Source organism: Lithobates pipiens, unplaced genomic scaffold (assembly GCF_037356315.1).
Source record: "Lithobates pipiens isolate NorthernLeopardFrog02 unplaced genomic scaffold, aLitPip1_a1.2 Scaffold_13, whole genome shotgun sequence".
Lineage (NCBI taxonomy): Eukaryota > Metazoa > Chordata > Amphibia > Anura > Ranidae > Lithobates > Lithobates pipiens.
In genome coordinates, this window is record NW_027507718.1 from 375,743,846 (window position 1) to 375,768,186 (window position 24,341).

The following is a 24,341-nucleotide window of genomic DNA, read 5'->3' on the forward strand; positions in this document are numbered from 1 at the left end:
AGAATTGTCAGTACCGCCCAGGGGGCGGACTTTGTGCTAACAACCCTCCCTGCTGCCCCAGCAGCTTCATTTTATTTTGCCTAGTGAAGAATGACCTAGGAACCCTGTGGGCCCTTCGGGCCATTTTTTTTTTTTTTTTTTTTTTTTTTCTTGCAGGACTTATGCTTTTGCACAAGATAGAAGATCCCAGGATCTTTCATCAACTGCCGGCTGGGTGACAGGCTGGTTAATGTTATCCTTGTAGTCTCCCCAGTCCGGCCATCGCGCGTGTGCATGTCACAGCTACGGCTCTGCAGGCCACGACATACCTCAGCTCCAGAGGTGGTCGGTGAGCTTTAATGCTCCGGGTATATACATATGACCGGGCTACTGATGTCTGGATCACAGTATACCGGGCCAGCGGCCACCCTGTAACTGCGCAGGAGTGGGTCTGTGATGGAATGTCTCCCAGCTCTTCAGGGCTGGGAAGTACAGCTCCCTGCTTCGGTGGGGGGAGCAGCTGGGCATTCCCTGGGAGGTTGATTCGGGGCCACCTCACCTCGTTCTCTCCCATGTCCCTATCTTCCCTCCCCCTCGGGGGGGGGGCAGCTGCATGTTTCTGTGTCTGCTGTGCGGTGTGAGTACAGGGGATCACTGGGTCTCTCACCTGCATGGGGTCTGTGTGGTTAGCGATGGTCCTGGTTCCAGTGTGGGGGGGGTCCCAAAAGGTGCCTGTAGCGATATTGTGCTGTGTGAGGCATCACTGTTCCTCTCACCGCATGGCGCTGTCCAGCAGCCATTTTGGATGAGGGCAGAGCAGGTTCCCCTTGTGAGCTTCAGCGGCCATTTCCTGTAGGATTTCCCTATTCAGATCATTGGCGGCCATTTTTTTTTTATTTTTTTTTTTATCTTATTTTTTGAAGCCTGAGCGCTTTTTTTTTTTTTTTTTTTTTCCACCGCAGCTCTCTAGTGACAGCATGCCATGTGCTATCACATGCTGTTTCCTGTGTATACAGGTCGCTGAGCAGCCATTCCCTGAACGCTGGTGCAATTGCAACCAGGTCACCTGCGGATGGCGTTGTGCCCATGGACACCCTGATGACGGTCCTTAACTCATTTGTTGCTAAAATAGAGGTGGTGCGTGTAAGGAAAGGTGCGCTAAAAAGGCCCCTGGCCCCACCCCCCGTCCTCTGGGGAGAGCTCTAATGGAGACTCGGGCCCTGCTGTGGCTGGTGACCCCTGCTCTGACCTATCAGACGAGGTTGACCAGGACCAGTCGGACAGTGAGGATGATTCCCCGTCCGGGTCCGGGCGTGACAAAGTACTGGTTGGAGCACTTATCACAGCTGTGCGTGATACCCTGAAGATCCAGCAGCCAGCGGATCCCTCTGCTGATGTATCGGTCCCCTTTTGGGTCCCGCAAGCCAGCACGTTCACCTAAGGTGTTCACGTATTTGACTTATTTTGACAAGTTCATCTACAAGGAATGGGGTCGGCTGCAAAGGACCTTTTCGGTCCCCAAAAACATGGCGGTGCGTTACCCCTCTGAGGAAAGCCTTCTCAAGAAGTGGTCGGCTCCTCCGGTCGTGGACCACCCCACCCCCCCTCGTATCCAGGTTAAATAAAGTAACCACGATCCCAGTAGAGGAGACTCTTGCATTCAAGGATCCCATGGACAGGAAGGCCGAGGCAGTGGCTCGTTCCTTGTTTACGGTTGCGGGGTCTGCCATACGACCTGTACTGGCATCTGCACTTGTGTCACAGACACTGACTGAGTGGGCAAAACTTTTGCACTGCAAATTGGGAGAGCAGAAGGCTTCTCTTGTCTGCGTAGAATTGGCGGACCCAACTAGTGCAAGGCCTCAAGTACGTTTGTGACGCGTCCCTGGATACCCTCCCCTTGTTATCCAGGGCTTCAGTGTGAGCTGTGGTGCTGCGGCAGCCTGATTTGGTTAAAATGCTGGTCTGCTGACCAGGCATCTAAAAAAAAAAGCCCTGACGGATCTTCCCTTCCTTGGCGACTGGCTCTTTGGAGCCTCATTGGATGACATTATTAAAAATGCTACTGGTGGTAAGAGTACCCTACTCCCGCAAGCCAGGAAGTCTAAGGAGCCACACCGCAGGCATGGGCCCTCTTTTTCTGCTCACAAATGGCTTTTTCGTCCGACCGGGGCTTCGGCTTCCCCAGCCTGACAGGAGGGTCGCAGACGGACAAAAGCGTCCCTGGCATCGCAAGCCTGCGACAAAGGGCGCTAGCGCATGAAGGTTTTCCCCCACCCATGTCTCTGGTGGGGGGGTCGCCTTCGGGACTTTGCAGCCCGGGGGGTCCTCCCGATTATCCGACCAATGGGTCTGCGATCTGATTTCCACAGGCTACAAGATGGAGTTTCTCTTTTGGCCACCAAACAAATTCTTCCCCTCCAGCATACCCGTGTCCCCGGTTCGCCGGGAGGCCCTGTTGGGGGCGGTAAGGGACTTGCTGAGCCGAGGGGTGATTGTACCAGTTCCGGAATCTAACGTTTCCAGGGATTCTACTCAAATCTGTTTGGACGTACCCCTCCCTTCTCGGGAACCACAATCTTGGACTTAAAAGCCCTCAATCGCTTTGTAAAAGTGCAGAGGTTCAGGGTGGAATCAGTTCGCTCAGTAGTCGCTGCACTCCATCAAGGGGACTCCCTGGCATCCTTGGACATCCAGGATGCGTACCTGCACATACCCATATGTCTGCAGCATCCAAAAGTTTCTGCGATTTGCAGTTGGGGAAGCCCACTATCAGTTTTTTTTGGCTCTACCATTTGGCCTGGCATCAGCCCCCGAGTCTTTACCAAGGTATTGGCTCCAGTTTTGGCGTTGCTGTGACAATGGGGGATCGCGATCGTGGGATATCTAGACTATCTCCTCCTGAGAGCATCTTCCTCCTTGGAGGAGGATGTTGCGATCACCATGCAGACTTTGCAAGAATTTGGGTGGCTGTTGAACCTAAAGAAGTCGGTGGTTGTACCGACCCAGCGTCTTGAGTACCTAGGCTTGTTCCTGGACTCCAAGGAAGCAAGAGTCTTCTCCCTTCCCTTCAGACAAAGTGCAGACCCTCAGAGCCACGATATAACTACTTTGGAATCGCGAGCGGTCGTCACTTCGCTTTTGCGAGGCCGTGCTGTATGCCCAGTTCCACACCAGGGTCTTGCAGAAAGATTTTGTTGAAATGGGACAAATCTCCGTTGTCCCTGGATCGCTCAATCCAGGTGAGCCAGTCCGTTGGACTCCCTGTTATGGTGGCTGAGATCCCCGGTGATTCAGTCAGGAAAGTCGTTCCTACCTCTTCAATGGACGGTGATCACAACGGACACCAGCCTATCCGGCTGGGGTGGAGTGATGGGGATTCAGCCGGCTCAGGGCCTCTGGTCGATGGAAGAATCCAAGTTGCCGAACAATCTGCTCGAAATTGAGAGCGATCAGGCTGTCCCCCCCCCCACACATGGTCGTTGAGCCTTCAAGGGCGTCCGATCAGGGTACAGTCGGACAATGTCCCGGCTGTGGCGTACATACATCACCAAGGGGGAACAAGGAGCTCAGCCGCTGCTCGGGAGGTTGCTCACATACTTCGGTGGGCAGAGCGACACGTACCGGCCCTGTCGGCCATTTACATCCCGGGGGTTGAAAATTGGCAGGCGGACTATCTGAGTCGACAGATTTTTCGATTAAAAACGCAGTACTGGTTTGTTACTTAACAGCCTCATCTATTGTACGCAGCATTTTCATCTTTACTAAGGCAGATTTAAAGTATTGTGGTATCATCATACTGGCCCGCTTTGCTGCCACTCAAATACTGTCACCCCCTGCTGGTTACTACTGGTAACAGGTCTTGGCTGGTATTATTATTATTATTATTATTATTATTATTATTAATAATTATTATTTTTGAAACGTGCTTTAACATTGTTATAATTTATTACAAAGCTATGTACGTATTGTTTTAGATACACCTGTACTAATATGACTATACTTATATCCTAGACTATGTACATACGAGACATGCCTAGTAAAAAGGACGGATGGCCTGAAACATGTCTGCATTTTTCTCAAGCTTACATATGTCACAAGTCAATTGTTTTGACCAAAGTTTTGTCAAGTAACCCTTTATTCACATATGTTGATAAAAAAGTTTTTTTAACATATATGTATCCAAGATGTACTATTAATAAATTATTTTGTTATACTTTATTTATGGACTGGTCTATCTCATTCAAACATCCCCCAGGGGTAACGGCTGTGCTTTTTGCACCAGGCCATTTTTTAGTATTGTTTTATTGGGATGTGATCGACCAGCCACGTGTTGACCGCCACCCTGCATGAAATACACTGGTTCAGTACTGTTTTGTTAATGCAATGTTGCAGTCTTGGGGATCACTCCTGTTGAGGATACCCGGTTATATGGTGGTGTTTTTTTACACATTGCTGTGTGTGTTTTTTTTTTTTTTTTTTTTTTTTTGTGGGTTTAGTTTCACTAGTTCCCACTTGCCATGGTGGATGAAGTTTTTATGCTGTTTTTCCCATCCATCATTTGGCACTGCTTGGGGACGTCCAATTTAGTTAGAGTGGAGCAGTGTCAGTCGGTGAATATAAGAGAAAATAGTATTTTTGTACTCGCTGTAAAATCCTTTTCTCTGTAATTCAACGACCGACACAGCACCCACCCCTCCTTTTCGCTACGTTATACTGCTTGTTGACGTACTGAAGCTGCTGGGGCAGCAGGGAGGGTTGTTAACACAGGGTCCTCCCCCTGGGCGGTACTGACAATTCTGTGTATTGTGTTCCAATTTTGCCTATTTTTCTCCTAGTGGCAGGCTAACCAACCCATTTAGAGAGGAGCTGTGTCGTCGGTGAACTACAGAGAAAAGGATTTTACGGTGAGTACAAAAATCCTATTTTATTATATTTTTTTTCCTTTCAAATCATTCATTTTTTTTTTTTTTTATCCACCCTGGTTTGTGTGGTTTCTGCATCCTTAGACTTGAATGGGCTGCCCACAAACTGCAGCTGATGGCTAGGGACGCAGGAAAAAAGGAACCATTCATGATTAATGGACCTCCGCACCCGTTTGAAAGAGGCCTTGCTATATGTTATCCCACTTAAGATGACAATTTACTTCATTTACATTTTTACCTTGCTCTGTTTCAGTCAAAGTCTCCAAGCAATGCATCATCCATCCCCAGCACCTGCATTCTAATGTCTTTGATTTCCTGCACGTATACTGGAGTGCAGACCTTGGGAAAAGAGCTCTTCATTTATTTTGAGGCAAAAGCATTAAGGTAATTATTTTTAAATAAAATATATTAAGATTTTTCTGATTTTATCATTTGAAATATAATACATAATCTATATACAAATGACTATTTGGAGATGCACCACATAATGTTGCATCGGTCTGTTTGGCTCCAGAAAAGAGACTTCAGCAATGGACAGATTTAAAATGTACCACTGTTTAATCAGAATCCCTGCTGTGTGTGTGTGTGTGTGTGTGTGTGTGTGTGTGTGTGTGTGTGTGTGTGTGTGTGTGTGTCTTTTTGTATCTTATAAAGAGATCGGAACCGCTGTCAGGTTTTGCTTGTTGGGAAGATGGTCAACAGGAAGGGAGGAGATATTCTGGATGATAGAGGTTACCAGTCCAAGGAAATTGGGAAAATCTTCCCATTTGGGACATGGATATTACGGTTGGGTTTAAAAAAAAATTTCCCTGGCATTATAAAATATTGCATAGCAATGTGTATCCCAAACTGAAATTGAATTTTAAAACTGCAGAGGTCACTGATCTGTCGCCTCAACCCAAGGTTCCAAGCTGGAATGGGCAAGGAATATGCTTTAGCTTTGCTGGTTGTGTTTTTTTTTTTTTTGTTTTTTTTTTTTTTTTTTTGTAGCAAACCCATAGTGCTTTGTAAGCCCTCTGGTATGTATTAAACAGATTAGTAAGAGGAGAGTTCTTTCACCTTAAAGTGGTTGTAAACTCTCCAATACAACTTAAGTTCTTTGAAATATAGATGGCTCAGGCAGCTTATCGCTGCCTGCGACAGTGCACTCGCTGTTTTAGTTGCCATAGAAATCGTCCTGCAGTGTTTAGTGACGTCAGCTGCATTAGATATAGTGTGCCGTTTCTCTCTCTCCTGCATCCTGTGTCATTAGCTTCCTCTGAGAACGGCACAGAGGTCAGTCTCGGGATTCATCAATGGATTATCTCTGTTGCCGTAGTAAAGGCAATCGAGCTAGAGGCTCGGTTTCAACGTTATGGCGCATGCGTGAGATTTGGACAGGTACACATAGTAAGGGCGGAAACGACGTCCACAAACTATTCAACTTACAGGCGTTACAATGGTGTGGCCAATACCAGGAGGTCACAAAATAATATAATGGAGAAATTAGGTATTTTCAAACCTCGTTTTTTTTGGCAATTTTCATGGGTATCGCTTTGCAATACTTTAAAGTGTGTGTGTGTGTGTGTGTGTGTGTGTGTGTGTATTTTAGATCGATCTCTCAAATATAATTTTTCAGCACCATGAATTCATTTTTTTGGAGTGACGAAAATGGCCTGATTGATGCAAATTATAAAGCACTGTGGGTGTTATTTTCGAAAAGTAAATCCACTTTGCACTACAAGTACCAGGCAAAAGTGCACTTGTAGTGCAAAGTGGATTTGCCTTTAGTAAATAACCCTCATTGTCACTCACTGTAAACACCAACTTAAGCAAAAAACTGCTATTGAGCACTGAAAGAAGAAGCCACACATTGAGCAGAAAATGTTTCACTCTGTGCACGTTCACATGTGCGTTTTTATAAAGGGTTTTTGAACAAACCATTTTTTTTTTTTTTTTTTTATGTGGTAAACAGGCATGTTTTTAAAACCATAAAACAATACACAACTTAGGAACTTACAAAGTTCAACTTTGATAAAGTGAAGGCAATATCAGACATTAATATGTCCAAACTGTGTTGATATTTCCTTCATCTGTAAAAGCTTAATTTTGAAGATGCACACAAAAATGGATTTCCCTCCTGATTCCAATGCCTAAGGTCAACATGTGTTCGCTCCCACCATGGGGGATCAATAGATGTGTTTTGGGGTTGCAACCCCTTCCTCTCAGCTACTTTAGTTTCAAAGAAGGGGTTGCACCCACAAAACACGTACATTGATATCCCGTGATGGCAGATAGCACATGTTGACACTTCGTGCATCTTCAAAATTTGGCTTTCAAAATAGTTTTATTAAAGTTAGAAAAATAAAAACGATTACAAAACTTTTGTGGTGTGGGGTGTGTTTTTTTTATTTTTTTATTTTTTTAAGATTCTGCCTAAAACATCAATGATGTGGAAAGACTCAGAAAACATCATTAATGTCTTCCTTGATTGTCTGTAAATCACGATTGCACACCATGATCTCCCCGATGAGGATGTTTGCAATTGTGAAATGTTTCTTCTTCCACATCACCAAAAAAAAAAAACACACCATGTATTATAAATATGCAGGCATACATTATTACCTGAAGCTGTGGTCTCAGACACTCACCTGTTGTGGTCACTATTTCAGCCAATTCATAAACCTCTCCTTCCTCCACATCCTGAGGTTGTTGTTTTAGGATTTCCCCTTTAGGAGGTTGTGGGCCCCTGGTGATCTCAGACATCCCAAGTCTTGTCTCCCCTATGTGAATAAAAATATGGTATACTTGGCACACAGATATTTGAGGGCAGAAATAGGAATATGAAACATTGCTTCGAAGTGATGTACAATTGTCTGTTTTGGCAGAGTTTCAAGCTGAAGACGTGATTTTTTTTTTTTTTTTTTTTCCCCTTACAAAAGCTGGAATAATGACCTTTTTTGTGCAAGTTTCACAGATAGAGACACCCCTAGTATCCACTGGAGCTCCTATGTGGGACACCCTAAAGTTTGCTCTGGTGTCCCACACTAGTGCTCCTGCATCCAGATGTGTAAACAGCTGCTGTGTGTCCTCTCCTTACACTGAATCAAGTTTGCATTTCATTCTAGTAACAAACCCATCTAGACAACAATGTACTAAACTTCTTTGAATACAAATAGGCATGACCAAATGTAGTTAACCTGCATCTGCCAAAAACATTGTATTTGTGGTTAAACGAACAATGTTTACTACGTACGATTACTGTGCACACAAACCTAAAACTTACCATTTTAATAGCCATCTTAAAGGGGTTGTAAAGGTAAATGTTTTTTCACCTTAATGCATTCTATGCATTAAGGTGAAAAAACATCTCACACTGCCCGCGCCCCCAGTCCCCCCCGTTTTTACTTACCTGACCCCTCGAAAATCCCGCGCTCGCCCCCGCTGTCCTCTTCGCCGCTCAGCCTGGCCGCTGATTGGCTGGAGTGGATGGATTGAAAGCAGCGTAGCCATTGGCTCGCGCTGCTGTCAATCACATCCAATGACGCAGCGCGCCGGGGGGCGGGGCCTTGTGATACAGCGAGCGGCTATAGCCGCCGGCTGTATCACGGGAGCGCGCCCGCAGTGCTTCTCACCAATGCGAGGGAGCTCGCATTAACGTGAGAAGCACCTGCGGGAGGAAGCAGAGACAGCCGCCGAGGGACCCCAGAAGAGCCGGTTCGGGGCCACTCTGTGCAAAACGAGCTGCACAGTGGAGGTAAGTATGACATGTTTGTTATTTTAAAAAAATAAAAATTTTTACTTTACAACCCCTTTAAACTGTCCAACAGTAAAGAAAAGCACATGGAGCAGCATGCAAGTAATAATAGAAACACACGACAACTACTTACTTTTTGCAGCACTCTCTTGATTCTTCTGTACTGATTGTGCTCCCTCAATTTTGAGGTCTGACCATCTTTTCCTCATTTGATCCTTGGATCGCCGTACCCCAAAAATTCTTCTGCAGACTTTTTACAACTTTAGTCATGATCTTGGCCTTTTCACATTTGGGTTTGGCGCTACCCATAATTTGGAAAAATTATAACAAATTATAGAGTAGGGATACACAATCGGTATTTGTATAACCCTAAAGGTACCAACAATCTCATAAATTGCGCTCTATATTTCAAAAGCCTATATCAGATATCCTATTCCACCATCAATGGAAATGTTAGCCTCTAACAGGGACAGGATTCAATAATCCCAGAACTTCTGGGTGCCAGAAACTCTATATAACTTAACCAATGTGATCCCCTATGCGGTTTTAACAATAAAATCGCATAGATATTGTTGAGTGTAGCCTGGTCCGGAAATATTATGCGATTTGTATCAAACGGGACCCAAACCTAGGATTCCAAACGGGTGACTATGCAAAATTTATATATAGATAGGTGATATGGTACTCACATGCAACTTATGCCAGAAATCGCATAGATGTTACTGCATGTGACCTCATCCAACAACATAACCCCCTCATATGTAAACAAAAAAACTCCTAAAGTGCAAATGTGCAACAGATTGAGTCAAACATACAAAGTGCACGTGCCTATGTATACAAAGTAAATCAGGATTATAAAGTGCAAGTTACTTTAGGTTATAATATTGTGAAAACCCTGTGTGGGGGGCTGCAACCTATTTAATTTTTACTGTAAGTTATTTTCTATCCGGTTAAATATCTTCCACTCTACCCGTGAATAAGTAGCGCGATTTTCCCCAGAATTTATAACACATTTTGGGTTTGGGTAAGGTCCATGCTTCCCATCAGTCTGCCCTCTTCAAGATGTCCACCAGAACATATTTGAGGCCTTAAATCTCCTCCCGGGATCGGGGCGTTCGTGGCTCTGGGCTTTTGACGTTGCTGCTCTCTGCTGCATTCACCTGTTGTCTCTCCGCCATGTGCTCTCACACTGCGAGAAAGGGAGGGGCATATACTAGAAAGAAGGTCAGGGGCGGCGGAGTTTCACGCACATGCAGTGTATATAAAGCGGAAACACGCGTGCGTCGTACGTACAATCTGTGAGCGGAGGAAGGAGTAGCGGAATCGCTGATCGTTCGAACGAAGGTACAATTTTAACTTGGGGCATCAGTGGCCTATACTGCTTAGAGATTGAGGCCTATATTGGGACAAGATTATGTGAGTTTAGCCTGACATTAGGGTTTGTCTTGTGTTGTGTCTTGCAGAGAAAATGGATCGTTTCATCGATCATGATTTCCTCCAATTCATTGATTTGTACAGAGAGCTGCCCTGCCTGTGGCAGACAAAACGCCCCTTTTATACAAATCGACTAAAGAGGAAGGCAGCGCTGGATAAATTGCTGGAAGCCACAGAGCCCCACGGCAGACCTCAACTATTTGAAGTGCAAAATTGGTGGCCCGAGGAGCACATATAATAGGGAACGCAAGAAGGTCCAGGATTCCATGAGACCAGGAACAGCAGCAGATTACCAGACTGAAATCAGGCCATCACTCTTAACCCTTCCTTCCACCCCAGCTTAGGCTTCAGAAGTCCAACCTGGGCCTTCCACCCAGAAAGATGTGGAGGAGCCCAGTTTGAGTCGGGTATAGCATTGTTCAACATTTCTCAAAATTGTGTGTGATTGATAAACTAAAACTATGCCCCTTTTTCATACAAAGGAAAGCCTCCGCCAGGAGACTATGGAAAGTGGCTGTGTGTGTCTCTATCTCTATCTCTAATCTCTAATCTCTTATCTCCTCAGTGGGTTGGATCCTCTCTCCACCCACAACTCCAACACCAGAGCCACAGCCTGGAAGGAAGCGTGTAAGGAAGACAAGTGTGATGACCTGGGTTCAGTCTGGTCTGACAAGACGCAGGTTGTTGTAAGACCACAGCCTCAGGACACATATCACCTGCTGATGATCCTGATCTTTTGGAGTCCTGGACCGGATTGGGCTCCCTATTAAAGAGGAAGTAAACCCTGATGGGTTTACTTCCTCTTTTTTTCCCTGCAAAGGTAAAGCATAATGGACTACTATGCATCGCATAGTAGCTCATTATGTGTCACTTACCTGACACAGGAGCCAGCGAAGTCGCCGCTGTCCCCTGTAGTCCGCCGCATCCATGTTGCTTGTGGCGTCTCGCAGCTCCGACGAATCACAGCGGCGCAACCGCGATGACATCACTCCCGCGCATGCGCACGGGAGTCGCAACCCCGCAGCTCCGCCGCTGTCATACGGCGAAGCCGCGATGACGTCACTCCCGCGCATGCGCACGGGAGTCGACAAATTTGGCAAATCCATTCTTGGATTTGCCGCATTTAGTGCGCATGCGCGCCGCTGTCTACGGCGCATGCGCCGTAGACAGCGGTGCCCATTTTCGGGCAAATATCTCCTAAACCATATAGGTTTAGGAGATATTGCTTGGACCTACAGGTAAGCCTTAATCTAGGCTTACCTATAGGTCCAAGTTGTTTGGAAGGGTTTACTTCCTCTTTAAATTGACTCCTCAGGCTCCCAATTTTGCATGTCAAGTAGTTGTGTGCCGTGGGGTACAAAGGCTTTGCCAATATCGCCAGTTTATCCAGCGTTGCCTTCCTCCTTTTATTTTGTTATGACCCCCAATAAATGTCTATTTTTTCACAAATGCTTGCCTATGTGTTTTAGCTCAAAAAGGATAGTTTGTGAGTAGGCTGGTACATTTCAAAAATTTGAAATTAACAAGGGACACCAACCAACCTCCTTGAGGTTAAAAAATATAGGATAATAATGATGGTGTGGTAACTTGGCACACAAAACGAGAAAATATTATTATGGAGATATCATCTAAAATAAAAATAAAAAAATAAAAAGGAGATCTTAAATCCCCAAAAAAAAAAAATCACTATAAACAAATTATGAACATTATTTGTCAGAACTCTGTGTGAATATCGGCAGCAAAACGTCATAATTCTAGCATTATAAAGATGAAGAGAATACGCTGCGTTAAAACATTCAAAAATGAGCACATTTGTCATGCTGCAATCTCCATTACGAACGCTAGTTTTATCAGACCGAGCGCTTCCATCTCGTACTTGAGTCAGAGCATGCGTGGAATTTCGTGTGTCGAAATTGTGTACACACGCTCAAACTTGCAACAGATTTTGTTGTCGGAAAACTTTGAGAAATTCCAACAAATTTCTGATGGAGCCTACACATGGTCAGAATTTCTGACAACCAGCTCCCATCAAATGTTTCCCATTGGAAAGTCCGATCGTGTGTACGGCATTTGTGTCTTTTTAGCTTGAGGTATAGAACTTTTGATTTCATAAATTCCAATCCCCATATAGTCATTTTGACATGCACATGTGTATTCTTTTCAGACTTGAACTATGCAGGCATGGATGAACTAATGGAGGGAAGAGGTTTTTTTAGATAGTTTTAACCATTTCCTTTCCCGCGTCCGCAGGAGGGATCTCCCATCCTGGGCGGGCATCATATGACTTCCTCGGCTCCCTGACCGTCTAGGGCAGGGATATGCAATTAGCGGACCTCCAGCTGTTGCAAAACTACAAGTCCCATCATGCCTCTGCCTCTTGGTGTTATTCTTGTGGCTGTCAGAGCCTTGCTATGCCTCATGGGACTTGTAGTTCTGCAACAGCTGGAGGTCCACTAATTGCATATCCCTGGTCTAGGGGGTGCCCGGCGTCACTCAGGAGCCGATGCACGTGCCTGGCGGCTGCGATGTTGGTCAGGCACCCGCGATTGCCGGTAACGGAGTCGGGATGTGGATCTGTGTGTAAACACACAGATCCATGTCCTGTCAGGGAAGACTGATCGCGTATTCCCAGTACAGAGGAACACTGATCAGTCCCCTCCCCCCTACAGTTAAAATCGCCCCCAGGTAACACATTTAACCCCTTGATTGCCCCTAGTGCCCCCTTCCCTGCCAGTGACATATACAGTAAATAATAAAAATGCCATAAATCTATCCCCTATTTTAGATGCTATAACTTTTGCGCAAACCAACCAATATACGTTTATTGCAATTTATTTTATTTTTCCCCAAACTTGTCACTCTGCGGTTTTTATTTCTTGCGCTATAAAACAAGAGAAGAGGTGATCAAATACCATCAAAAGAGAGCTCTATTGGGGGGGGGGGGGAGAAAATGGGTACAGTGTTGCATGACTGCAATTGTCATTCAAAGTGTGACATCGCTGAAAATTGACCTGGGCAAGAATGGGGTGAAAATGCCCTGTATTGAAGTGGTTAAATCAGATTTTCAGTAGGATATGCATACTTTACTCTCACTATTCAGGTCAAATATGACCTATTTTGATGTTGACCAGCAGCAAAAATATCCCAAATTTCTAAAAGGAGATGACTTTACCTGATGCAGCTCTAAATTTTTAAATGTTATAAAAAATTTTAATTTTATACAGCAGCTGTGCATTGTTGTATATTTAGAGTCAGTTCTTACAGTTCACTTCACTGGACTAATCCGAGATTGGCAAATTGCAAAAAGGCTCTTGTTGATGACCGTCAAAAAAATTAAATAAACCAAGGGAGGGTCATATTATAAAAATGCCATCTCTACCTGTTTTCTTATTACAAAAAATTTTTATATATATTTTTTTTTCTCTAGTCATCTTCTAGGATGACACACCTGACAGATGACTGGTCCACCTGATGGGAAACGCACAATCAACACATGAGGTTAAAAGGCCCCTCCCTTCCCCCTGCACCACAGTTCTTGATTGTGTTTCCCAGCAGCGAAACGTTTTGTTGTTTTTGTCAGACCTTAAGTCGGTAGCGGATGGTCCATACCCCCTGGGAGCTGGAGGCCAAAGCCAGGAAGGGCTGTGGGTCCAGCCAGGGCTCAGTCCCTTCTCAGGGGGCCCCAATGGCCGGAGTTTTCCCCAGCAAGGAGCCTTCCAGGCACAGAGGGGTATCTCGGAGCTTCTGTGGGCACATACCTCCTGCCTTGCCATCCTCCCAGACCAGGTGCATGGAGCCTGAAGGAGCCGGAGGGTCAGCTGGAGTCCAAGCTGCTGGAGGGGTGGAGGGCATCTGTTTCCTGCCATTGCTGCTCTATAGGGAACGCTGGTAACACTCCTGGGATAGGAGTGAGCTTTCTGTTTGGGTGGAGCAAGATGGCGCTGATTCTGTTTAAGGGTGGCATCACTTCCGTTCTACGCCAAAATGGTGGATCCAGAGTCACTAGAGGCCAAAGCGCTCCTTCCGGGGGTGGTTCTCCAGCAAAATGGCCCTTATCAGCGGTGTCCTGGCCATAAGAATCCGGTGGAGCCAGGCGGAGGTCCCACAAGCTCTCTCACCTTCTGGATCCTCAAAGGAGGGCTTTGTGGAACGGAACCAGTGGGGACCAGGTATGGAAAGAGAGGACGACACAGTGGTACCTACACCCAGGAGGAGGCCATGGGTGGTGGGTTAAGAGGGGTCTTACCCAAACCTCTTGGGGAAGGGGGGGTACAGAGTGTTAAAGTTGGGTGCTGTCTTGTCTTTTGTCTCCTTAGAACCCAGTGGATCTGCTCAAGGGGCCCACAAGGCTAAGGGCAAAAACCCTTCTCCCCCCTAGAACAAAAAGGTGTGGGTGCTGCAATGAAAAGCTCCTACAAGATCATTTTAAAACCTTTTTGTTACGGATGCATACATAAATTTGTCGGGAAAGGAAACTTCACAAGTTATGAGGGACTTTCTTACAGTACAGTCAAATGCTTTCTACGCTGCAGTCTCTAAAGACAGTTATAGCATCTAAAGAAGGGACTAGCACTAGTGGCATATCTGTCCTCTAGAGAATGTACTTCCTCTCGAGAGGGTACTTCCGATAGAAGTTCAGAAATCCCTGCAGAGGCCTCCTTCCTCTTTTTTACTTTAGGAGTAGATGAGTTTGAGGATTCAGAGGAGTTGGACTCTGAGAGCCAGGATAGTGATAATCCTAGACTTAATAGACACCTGTTTCCTGTGGAGGACATGGGGCAGTTACTCAGGGAAATTGATGCCTCTGAGGATATCCCAGAACCTCCAGTTCAGGCGAAAGCCCGCGATAGGATGTACAAGGGGTTGAGTAAACCTCAGTCCAAGGGATTCCCAGTTCATTAAGCTCTGAAAGAAGAGGTAATTTTGAGAGAGAGAGGGGAATAAGAAAGGTTCTTCAAGACCCCCAAATTAGATGCAGCCCTGTCACAGGTCTCTAAAGAAATCATTTGATTTGTCTTTTGAGGACTCAGGTAATATTAAATACCGAATGGACAGAAGGGCTGTAACCAGTGTTAATTTTGGCACCAAATTTCGATTTGGTCTTGGGACTAAAATGGCATTTTAGTCTTCTGCAACTTTTTTTTAGTTGTATTTAGTAGACTAAATCTCCAGTACATTTTAGTCAACTAAAACTCATTTTAGTCGTCTGTAATTAAATTTGTAATGCATTAGTTAACATTTCTCTACAATTTCCAAACTCATTATATACTGCTGGAGTGAAAAATCTCATGTTTTAAGTTATTCAGGTATGAACATGCACTAAAGGCCAGTGTTCATTTTGAAGTCAAATTTTTCAATTTTAGTTTTAGTCTTTTGACTAAAAGGCCATTTTAGTTTTAGTCGTATTTTAGTCATCTCAATGGTTGTTTTAGTCGTATTTTGGTTGACTAAAATAGTACTTAGTCGACTAAAATGTTTTAGTAATTTTAAATTAACATTGGCTGAAACGCTACTGCGAAGAACATGTGATGCCAGTGCGGCAGCCATGGCTCCTGCCTTGGCGTCAGCCTGTGTAGCGAGGAATGTGGATGCTTGGCTGGGCAAGCTCTCCGGCTATGTTGCTAGAGGGAGTAATTCCAAAGAAATCGGACTCTCTCTAGAGATAAGCAAGGCTGTGGCATACTTGGCAGATGCGGCAGTGGATGACCTAATCTATGGGCAGTCTCTAGAACAAGTGAGAGTAGACGTAGACAGAGTGATTCTCACTCTGGAGACCTTGGGCTGGATAGTGAACTGGGAAAAATCTTCTTTCGTACCATCCCAAATTAAAAACCTTCCTAGTATACTTGGATGCAGGGGCTCAAACTTTTTCCCCCAGAGGAAAAAAGGTTAAAAGTGGTAACAGTCTCCTCTCTAACGGAACCCAGGGACTGCTCTCACAGACAGGTTATGAGGGTCATAGGCTTGATGTCCTCATGTATTCCAGCGGTTACCTTGGCTCAGCTCCATTCCAGGGAGTTGCAGTTTTTCCTTCTATCCTCCTGAGACAAAAAGAGGGTCACAGGACGGAAAGGTATCCATTCCAGCAAGGGTAAAATCCTCCCTAAATTGATGGTTGGGTCAGGACAGACTCACGCTGGGTTGTCCCTGGGCCCAGTGGAACCCTTTTAACCCTAAGGACTACTACCGATGCAGGCGGTTGGGGGGACCTCCAAGCACAGGGTTCCTGGACCCCGACTCAAGCAAGGGCCTCCTTCAACCACAGGGAGCTCCTTGCGGGGGGTCAGGTATTGAAGACTTGGAGGCAGGATTCAGGACTAGAGGTCAAGTCCTATTGGACAACATGACAGCTGTCTCTTATCTGAACCGTCAGAGTGGCATGAGGTCCAGGAAGCTACTGAACCTAGATATTCTAAATTGGACTGAAGGAAACCTTAAGTCTATATCGGCGGTCCACATAAAGGGGACCACCAATGTGGTGGCAGATTTCCTAAGCCGACAGCCCATCCACCAGGGGGAATGGGAATTAAACCAGGACAAATTTTTTTCAGATGTTTGGAATTCCGGAGATGGACCTTTTTCGCCCACGGAGGGAACAGAAAGGTGGAACTTTTTCACCAGAGAGGGGAAATCGCAGGGAGTGGATGCTCTATCTCAGGACTGGGATTGCCACCTAGCATATGCTTTCCCTCCACTAGCCTGAATACCTCAGGTTCTACAAAGGTTGGCCCACTCAGAGTGCAAGCTGATCCTGGTGGCGAAAGAGGACATGGTTTGCTACTCTGAGAAAATGGTCGGTTTCTCCTCCATTCCATCTCCCGCCCAGGCAGGGTCTCATTCTACAAGGGCCAGTCCTTCACCTCGACCCGGGGTTCTTCAAGTTGACGGCATGGCTTTTGAGAGGGAGATTCTCAGACAATGGATGCTCTGATAGAGTAATTGAGACCCTCCTAGGTAGTCGGAAACCGGTCACTAGGAAGATCTATTCAAGAATCTGGAATTTCTTCTCCCACTGGTGCCAGGATAGAGAGGTTTCTAATCCTTTTGGTACCAGTGGTACTTGATTTCTTATAAGCTGGGGTGGATCAGGGGATTGCCCCGAACAACCTGAAGGTACAGATAGCAGTCCTGTCTGTATTTCTGGGCCATAGGCTCACGCTAGAGCCCCTGATTAAGAGATTTCTACTAGCAAGGGAGAGGTTAACCCCCGTTAAGATTAATAGATTCCCACCATGGAATCTAACGCTGGTCCTGGAGGCGTTGACAAAAGCGCCTTTTCGAACCAGCTCTTTAAATCTTTTTGACGCCTAAGTTAGCCTCCAGTTCGTGCAGGCCCTGTCGCTTAAGGAGCCTTTTCTGTTGGTACCAGAGGATAGAGTGGTGCTAAGACAAGACCCGCTATATCTTCCTAAGGTCGCATCCTAGATTCATAGATCTCAAGAGATCATTTTGCCCTCCTTTTTGTGAAAACCCAAAAAAACGAGAGAAAAAATATGTAATTTATTGCTTGCTGACATAGAGGGAAAGATTTCAGGAAGTTGAGTCTCCTTTTTAGTTCTATTTAGCCATCTTTTAGAAAGGGAGGGCAGGCATCTAGATCTACTGTGCCTAGGTGGATCAGACAAACCATAGGAATGGCTTATGAGCAGACAGGTTCCCCAGTACCAGTTAACCTTAAAGCCCATTCAACAAGATCTTTGGCAGCCTCTTGCGCAGAGAGAGCTGGGGCCTCAATAGAACAGATCTGTCAAACAGCCACATGGGAGAAGCAGGACACCTTGACGCACCATAGAGTGGAAGTGCTGTCGCCTCAGGATCTGACGTTTTTGGAAGGAAGGTCTTACAAGCGGTGGTCCCACCCTAAGGTGGGCGTTGAACTTCTTGTCCATCCTCTCAGGTGTGCCGTCCTGGAAGATGACTAGAGAAAATTGACAGTTACTTACTGGTAACTGCTTTTCTAGGATATCTTCCAGGACGGCAGGCCTATTTCCTACCTCTGGTTGATGTAACTACTACGGGAAGAGTTTCTCTCTAGCACCCGGGTAATCTATTACGTTGGGATACTTGAGGTGCAGGGGGAAGGGAGGGACCTTTTTAACCTCATGTGTTGATTGTGTGTTTCCCATCAGGTGGACCAGTCATCTCTCAGGTGTGCCGCCGTCCTGGAAGATATATCTTAGAAAATTAGTCACTGTTAAGTAACTGTCAATTATTATTTTTATCTTTTTTTATTTTATTTTTTCCCAAAAAAGATTTTATTGAAAAGCATCATCAGAAAAAGACAAGTAATATAGGTTTTATAAACCTATAGATGAATCTGAATGGGTTACATAGATTCATGTTTACTTAAATCAGCCTTTCTCAACCCTTGAAATAGCTCTCCAGTCTCAAGGAACCCCTGCTAAAAAATAGAAACCTACAACTTATGATACATTAGTGTGATGGTCAGTGGGAATTAGTCCTTACACTTGTGGTCATTGGGAAGAATTACCCCCTTACAGGTAGTTAAAAAGGTAAATGGTGTGAGCGGGAACTTATCTGAGAGGCAGAAATTGCCCAATGCAGAAGGAACCCCTAATCACTGACTTAAATGGTTAAACTGTTGACAACAGAACCAATCAACTAGTATTGAATGTAAATCTATAAGCATAATGAATAAGATGCTGTTTGTGTCTGAGTGAAGTACAGAATCAAGCTGAGAATCTGTTGGCTTGAGATTTGTTTTTGCTCTGACTACTATAACCAAATATTTGTTTCTTACACCGGATGGCGTAATTATCCCCTTCCCGCCGAGCGTACGCAGATGTGCGTACTCGGCTTCTGGGGGGGTATACCGGGATGATGCCCGCACCTGCAGGCATCATCTCAGGACTGTTTTTTACAGCAGGCAATTGGCTATCCAGCCATAACAACCGGACTCCCAATCCCTCCATAAAGAGTACCTGTCACCACCTATTACTGTCACAAGGGATGTTTACATTCCTTGCGACAGCAATAAAAGTGATCACATTTTTTATTTTTTTAAACAATTTATTAATTTTAAAATAAAACAAAAAATGTGTTAACGCTCGCGAAGCAAAGAAAACGCATACGGAAGTCACGCCCGCATATGTAAACGGTGTTCAAATCACACATGTGATGTATCGCCGCGATTGTCAGAGCGAGAGCAATAGTTCTAGCACTAGACCTACTCTGTAACGCAGGGCTCGACAAACCCCAGGCGCCAGGTCGCCAATGCGACCAGAAATCGCGACCTGGCGCCTAAGCTGCCACCAGCCCACTCACTATCGATGCCCCAGACATGCAGCAGCATTAACACTGACTGCCGTCCTCCTCCCTCCTTCACACTCTGCAGCATCGCGCTGTGTGTGAAACTGACACGCAATGGAGAGAGGAGGATCTGTCAGCCTGATGTCGGGGTGGGCGGGACCCGGCCGGGGTGGGGGCGGGACCCAGCAAGCTATCAAACACCAGCCAATGGGATCTGGGTGGGCCGCTACGTGTATGTGGCCCGCCCCTTTTCTTAAGCAGCCCAATCGTTGGCTGGTGTTTGATAGCTGCTGAGTCCCGCCCACCCCAACCGGGTCCCGCCCACTCTGACATCAGGCTGAAATCTGACATATCCACCTCTCTGTTACTTGTCAGTTTCACACCCCGGCAGGGTCCCGCCAGCTCCTCTGTTACATTTCAGTAACAGAGTGCTCCGTGTGAAACCTGCCAGTGCCACCTGCCACCAATCGGTGCCAACCAGTGCCACCTCCAATCAATACCACCTGCAACCAACCAGTGCCAGCGCCAACCAGTGCCACCTGCCAGCGCCAACCAGTGCCACCACCAACCAGTGCCACCTGCCACCAACCAGTGCCACCTGCCACCGCCAATCATTGCCACCGCCAATCAGTGCCAGTGCCAACCAGTGGCACCTGCCAGTGCCACCACCAATCAGTGCCACCTGCCAGCGGCAACCAGTACCATCTGCCACCGCCAATCAGTGCCACCTGCCACCACAAATCAGTGCCACCTGCTAGTGCCAAACAGTGCCACCGCCAATCAATACCACCTGCAAGTGCCACCTGCCACCACCCAGTGCCAGTGCCAATCAGTGCCACCTACCAGTGCCGAGTGCCACCGCCAGTCAGTGCCACCGCCAATCAGTGCCACCTACCAATGCCACCGCCAATCAGTGCCACCGCCAATCAGTGCCATCTGCCAGTGACAACTAGTGCCATCGCCAACCAGGGCCACCTGCCATCACCAACCAGGGCCACCTGCCATCACCAACCAGGGCCACCTGCCAGTGCCAATAGTGTCACTTGCCAGTTTCAAACCAGTGTCACTTGCCAGTTTCAAACCAGTGTCACCTGCCAGTTTCAAACCAGTGTCACCTGCCAGTTTCAAACCAGTGTCACCTGCCAGTTTCAAACCAGTGTCACCTGCCAGTTTCAAACCAGTGTCACCTGCCAGTTTCAAACCAGTGTCACCTGCCAGTTTCAAACCAGTGTCACCTGCCAGTTTCAAACCAGTGTCACCTGCCAGTTTCAAACCAGTGTCACCTGCCAGTTCCAAACCAGTGTCACCTGCCAGTTCCAAACCAGTGTCACCTGCCAATGCCAACTAGTGTCACCTGTCGGTGCCATCTGGCAGTTCCACGTGCCTTCCAGTGGCAACCAGTGCCACCTGCCAGTGCCAGCCAGTTCCATCTGTTGCCAGCCTTACTCTTTCTGGTCAGCCCATACCCCTGATGTAACAGCGTTTCAATGGAGTTATTGACTGGGTGCTCCATTGTGAGTTATGGATAGGGGGTGAAAATGAGTGGCCTTACCCCGGGAGCTGAAAAAAAAACTGGCTCCTAACTTTTTTAACTGGCTCCTAAATTCAAAGCAAATTTGTCAACCCCTGCTGTAACGCTAACCTGGTAACTGTAAAAAAAAAAATTAAATCGTCGCCTATTGAGATTTTTAGGTACCGTACTTTTGTTGTCATTCCACGAGTGCGTGCAATTATAAAGTGTGACATGTTTGGTATCTATTTACTCGGTGTAACATTATCTTTCACATTGTGCAAAAAAAATTGGGCTAATTGTACTGTTTTCATTTTTTTTTTTTTAATTCATGAAAGTGTCCCTTTTCCCCAAAAGTTGCGTTTTAAAACACCACTGCGCAAATACCATGTGGCATAAAATATTGCAACAATCGCCGTTTTATTCTCTAGAGTCTCTGCTAAAAAAAAAAAAAAAAAATGAGAGATGAGAAATGTGAATAAGCTTAGGTGGGATGAGGTTGAATGGAATGGGAATGAGAGAAGACAAAAAAAAATATTTAAAAATAAATAAATAAGAGGGAGACCAAAGAATTGGACTCTGCTGAAAGGGAAGGTACTTTTATATGATGCAAGAGGATGTGTGTGTGTGTCTCTGTGTGTGTGTGTTTTTTTTTTTTTTTTTAAGGTGACCAGAATAAATTCTTTTTACTTAATTTTGGTTCAGTGAGTATGTCAAGAGCTTGGTGATAATCCATTATATCCGTAAAGTGGGTTAAGAAGTCCGTGCTTCTAATGTTTGAGAATGCGGGGGGTATGGAGGACCAGTCTAACTTTATATTTTTGATGAAGAGAGGGGCCCATTTCCTGTGTGTAGTCGCTAGTTGTATAGAAGTGTATCCAACAAGCTCGCGTAGATGTAAATTTGGAGGGTGAATCAAGTGAAATTGAGGAGTTCCTCCATTTCTGCTAATTTTATCTATGCGTATATACCAATCAGCTCATTACTAAATATGATTGACATACTGTCTAGTTTTGATTGGCGTTCAAATAAAGTATACCAGCTGTATGGTCAAGTACTGATCTATTTAATCTTGTATGCAAATGCAGGCTTAACAGTGTCGGTATGAATGAAGTCTTGGCTATTGCATCTGCATGTTTATCTATGACTTCTCTAAGGCTGGCCATACATTATACAATTTTCTTGTATAATTTTTATATACTTTTCCTTTAGATTTACCAAAACCATATAATATGAGGTCAAGCCTAAACCCTTTCGATTTGTTTGTAGTCAGGCAGGTCCTTGCACTACAGGAAAATGAATTAAATTGTATAATGTCCAGCCTGTCTAATGCCTAGAATGGAGTTTCTCTCACAATTTGCTACAATACAAAGTAGTCAAAGGAATGGGAACATGGCGTTTATTTTTTATATATATATATATATATATATATATATATATTATTAATAATAATAATAATAATATTATTATTATTATTATTATTATTATTATTATTATTATTATTATTATTATTATTATTATTTTTTTTTGCAGTGTTATAATAGGGTAATACATTTTATTGCTCGGTGACTTCAATGACCATAAGCTTACATCAGAATTATTCAGCAGACTCTGCTGAACAATTCTTTAACTCCTGATTAGCGAATTACAACCTGCTGATCAGTTATTAACCTCCTAACAATGAAAGTTTTAATTTACTTTTACTTTTCATTTTTAACAAAAAACAAACCTAGTAGTATTTCCCAACACCCTCCCCGCTCCACCCCACCCCTCCCAGCCAACCCGACTCATCCTGATTGGCGAATATAAATTTTCTGTTGTCACAAATGGATGGATTTGGGGTGCAATGCTCTGCGCCCCGAGCCCACACCTTTTCAAGCCAATTAGAGCCTCAGGCTCTGATCATGTGGCTTGGGGTTCACAGAAACCTGAAATTTTAACAGGGGTGTGTAGACTTTTTATATACACTGTATATTTTTCTGCATGGAGCAGAACAGTCTCCAGTTTCATCCTAATTTTGTAAAACGAGCCATACATCTAAAGGAAGATAAAGAAGAATGTCACTGAAATGAACTTGGATAAATATTTAAAGATCAACTGACTAGGTAATTTCACTGTAAATAATTTAGTGCTTTGAGCAAACACAAACATCAATATGCCCTTGTTTTTTGGTACATGTTTTCAAGAATAGGCATTGCAAGATTAATGGATTTTAAAAGTGCCCTCTTACTTTACTTTTTTTTTTTTTTCCGATGCCACAGGACCCCTTGTACTAATGTTTTCCATAAAAACTTTTCTAATCTACCTATGTTTCCACGCAGGTAATTTCTGTTTTAGTAGTGTGTGTGTGTGTGTGTGTGTGTGTGTGTGTGTGTGTGTGTGTGTGTGTGTGTTTTTTGGTTCACAATCCCCCACCCCCACCCCCCCCATATTAAAAAAAAAAAAAAAAAAAAAAAAACACACACACTAGTAAAATGTCAAATGCACAATTTTACATATACAGATGCATAAATGTCTTTGACATATTAAGGTACCTATTTTAATAAGAATATGTACACCTATATCTAAAGAAACAAAACAAATGTAACTGCATAGTCAGGTTTTTTTTTTTTTTCTTTACACTATTGGCAGTAGGGAATGTTACTTGCTTAGTACATAAAGTGAAGCTACCCTCAAGCTGAGCTCCAGGTATGAACTTTAAGGCCTACGTACATTCGTCCCAAGTATGGTAAAAAGTCTGAGGTACAGTCTGGAGGAAAGAAGGGAAATGATTGAAACCTTTTTAAATACATCAAGGGGGTGAATAAGGTTCAGGAGGACAGTACCTTTTTTTGCTGCCTTTTGATACAGTTGACCACCCCCTCCTCCTCCTCAAACTCCATGCTTTTGGCATCTATGACTGACTAATCATTGCTAGTTCTCTTCCTACTTATCCAACCACACTTGTAACGTTTCTTACAATTCTACTTTCTCCTCTTCCTTTCTCTGTTGGTTCTGTTCTTGGACCTCTCCTATTTTCAATCTATACCTCCCCTCTGGGTCAGCTGATAGCCTCCCGTGGCTTCCAATACCATATCTACGGTGCTGACACCCAAATCTATTTCTCTACCCCTCGGCTCACTCCCAAAGTCTCCTCACATATCACTAATTTACTAACTGATATTTTAGTCTCGATGTCGCACCACTGCCTCAAACTCAATCTATGCAAAACCAAACTTAGAATTTTTCCTCCCCCACATGCCCTTTTCACTGATCTCTGTCAAAATCAATGTCACAACTATGCCATCCCTGCATGCCAAGGTTGAAAAGTGCTCATGCATGTGCAGAACTGAAGGGCACTCCAGCTGATTTCAATCAGCTGGCGTGATGTCACCATAGCGTATGCACACATCGTAGGGGGCTTTTTTCAAAGGGGAATACCATTTCATGGGCACAGTTGAATGCTATGCAAACACTGGGGAGACACTAAATTTTGTCATTGTGCCTC

The 24,341-nt window shown here is 44.9% G+C and overlaps 1 protein-coding gene across 1 annotated transcript in view; it reads left to right on the plus strand.

Annotated features, from left to right (window-relative positions):
* The window catches only part of NEIL3 (nei like DNA glycosylase 3), a gene marked incomplete in the record, with an annotated part of 79,265 nt that overhangs the window by 11,283 nt on the left and 43,641 nt on the right, over positions 1-24,341 (plus strand). The window contains 1 exon segment of the mRNA XM_077477250.1: positions 5,158-5,288. Coding sequence (XP_077333376.1) covers positions 5,158-5,288 — 131 coding nt within the window.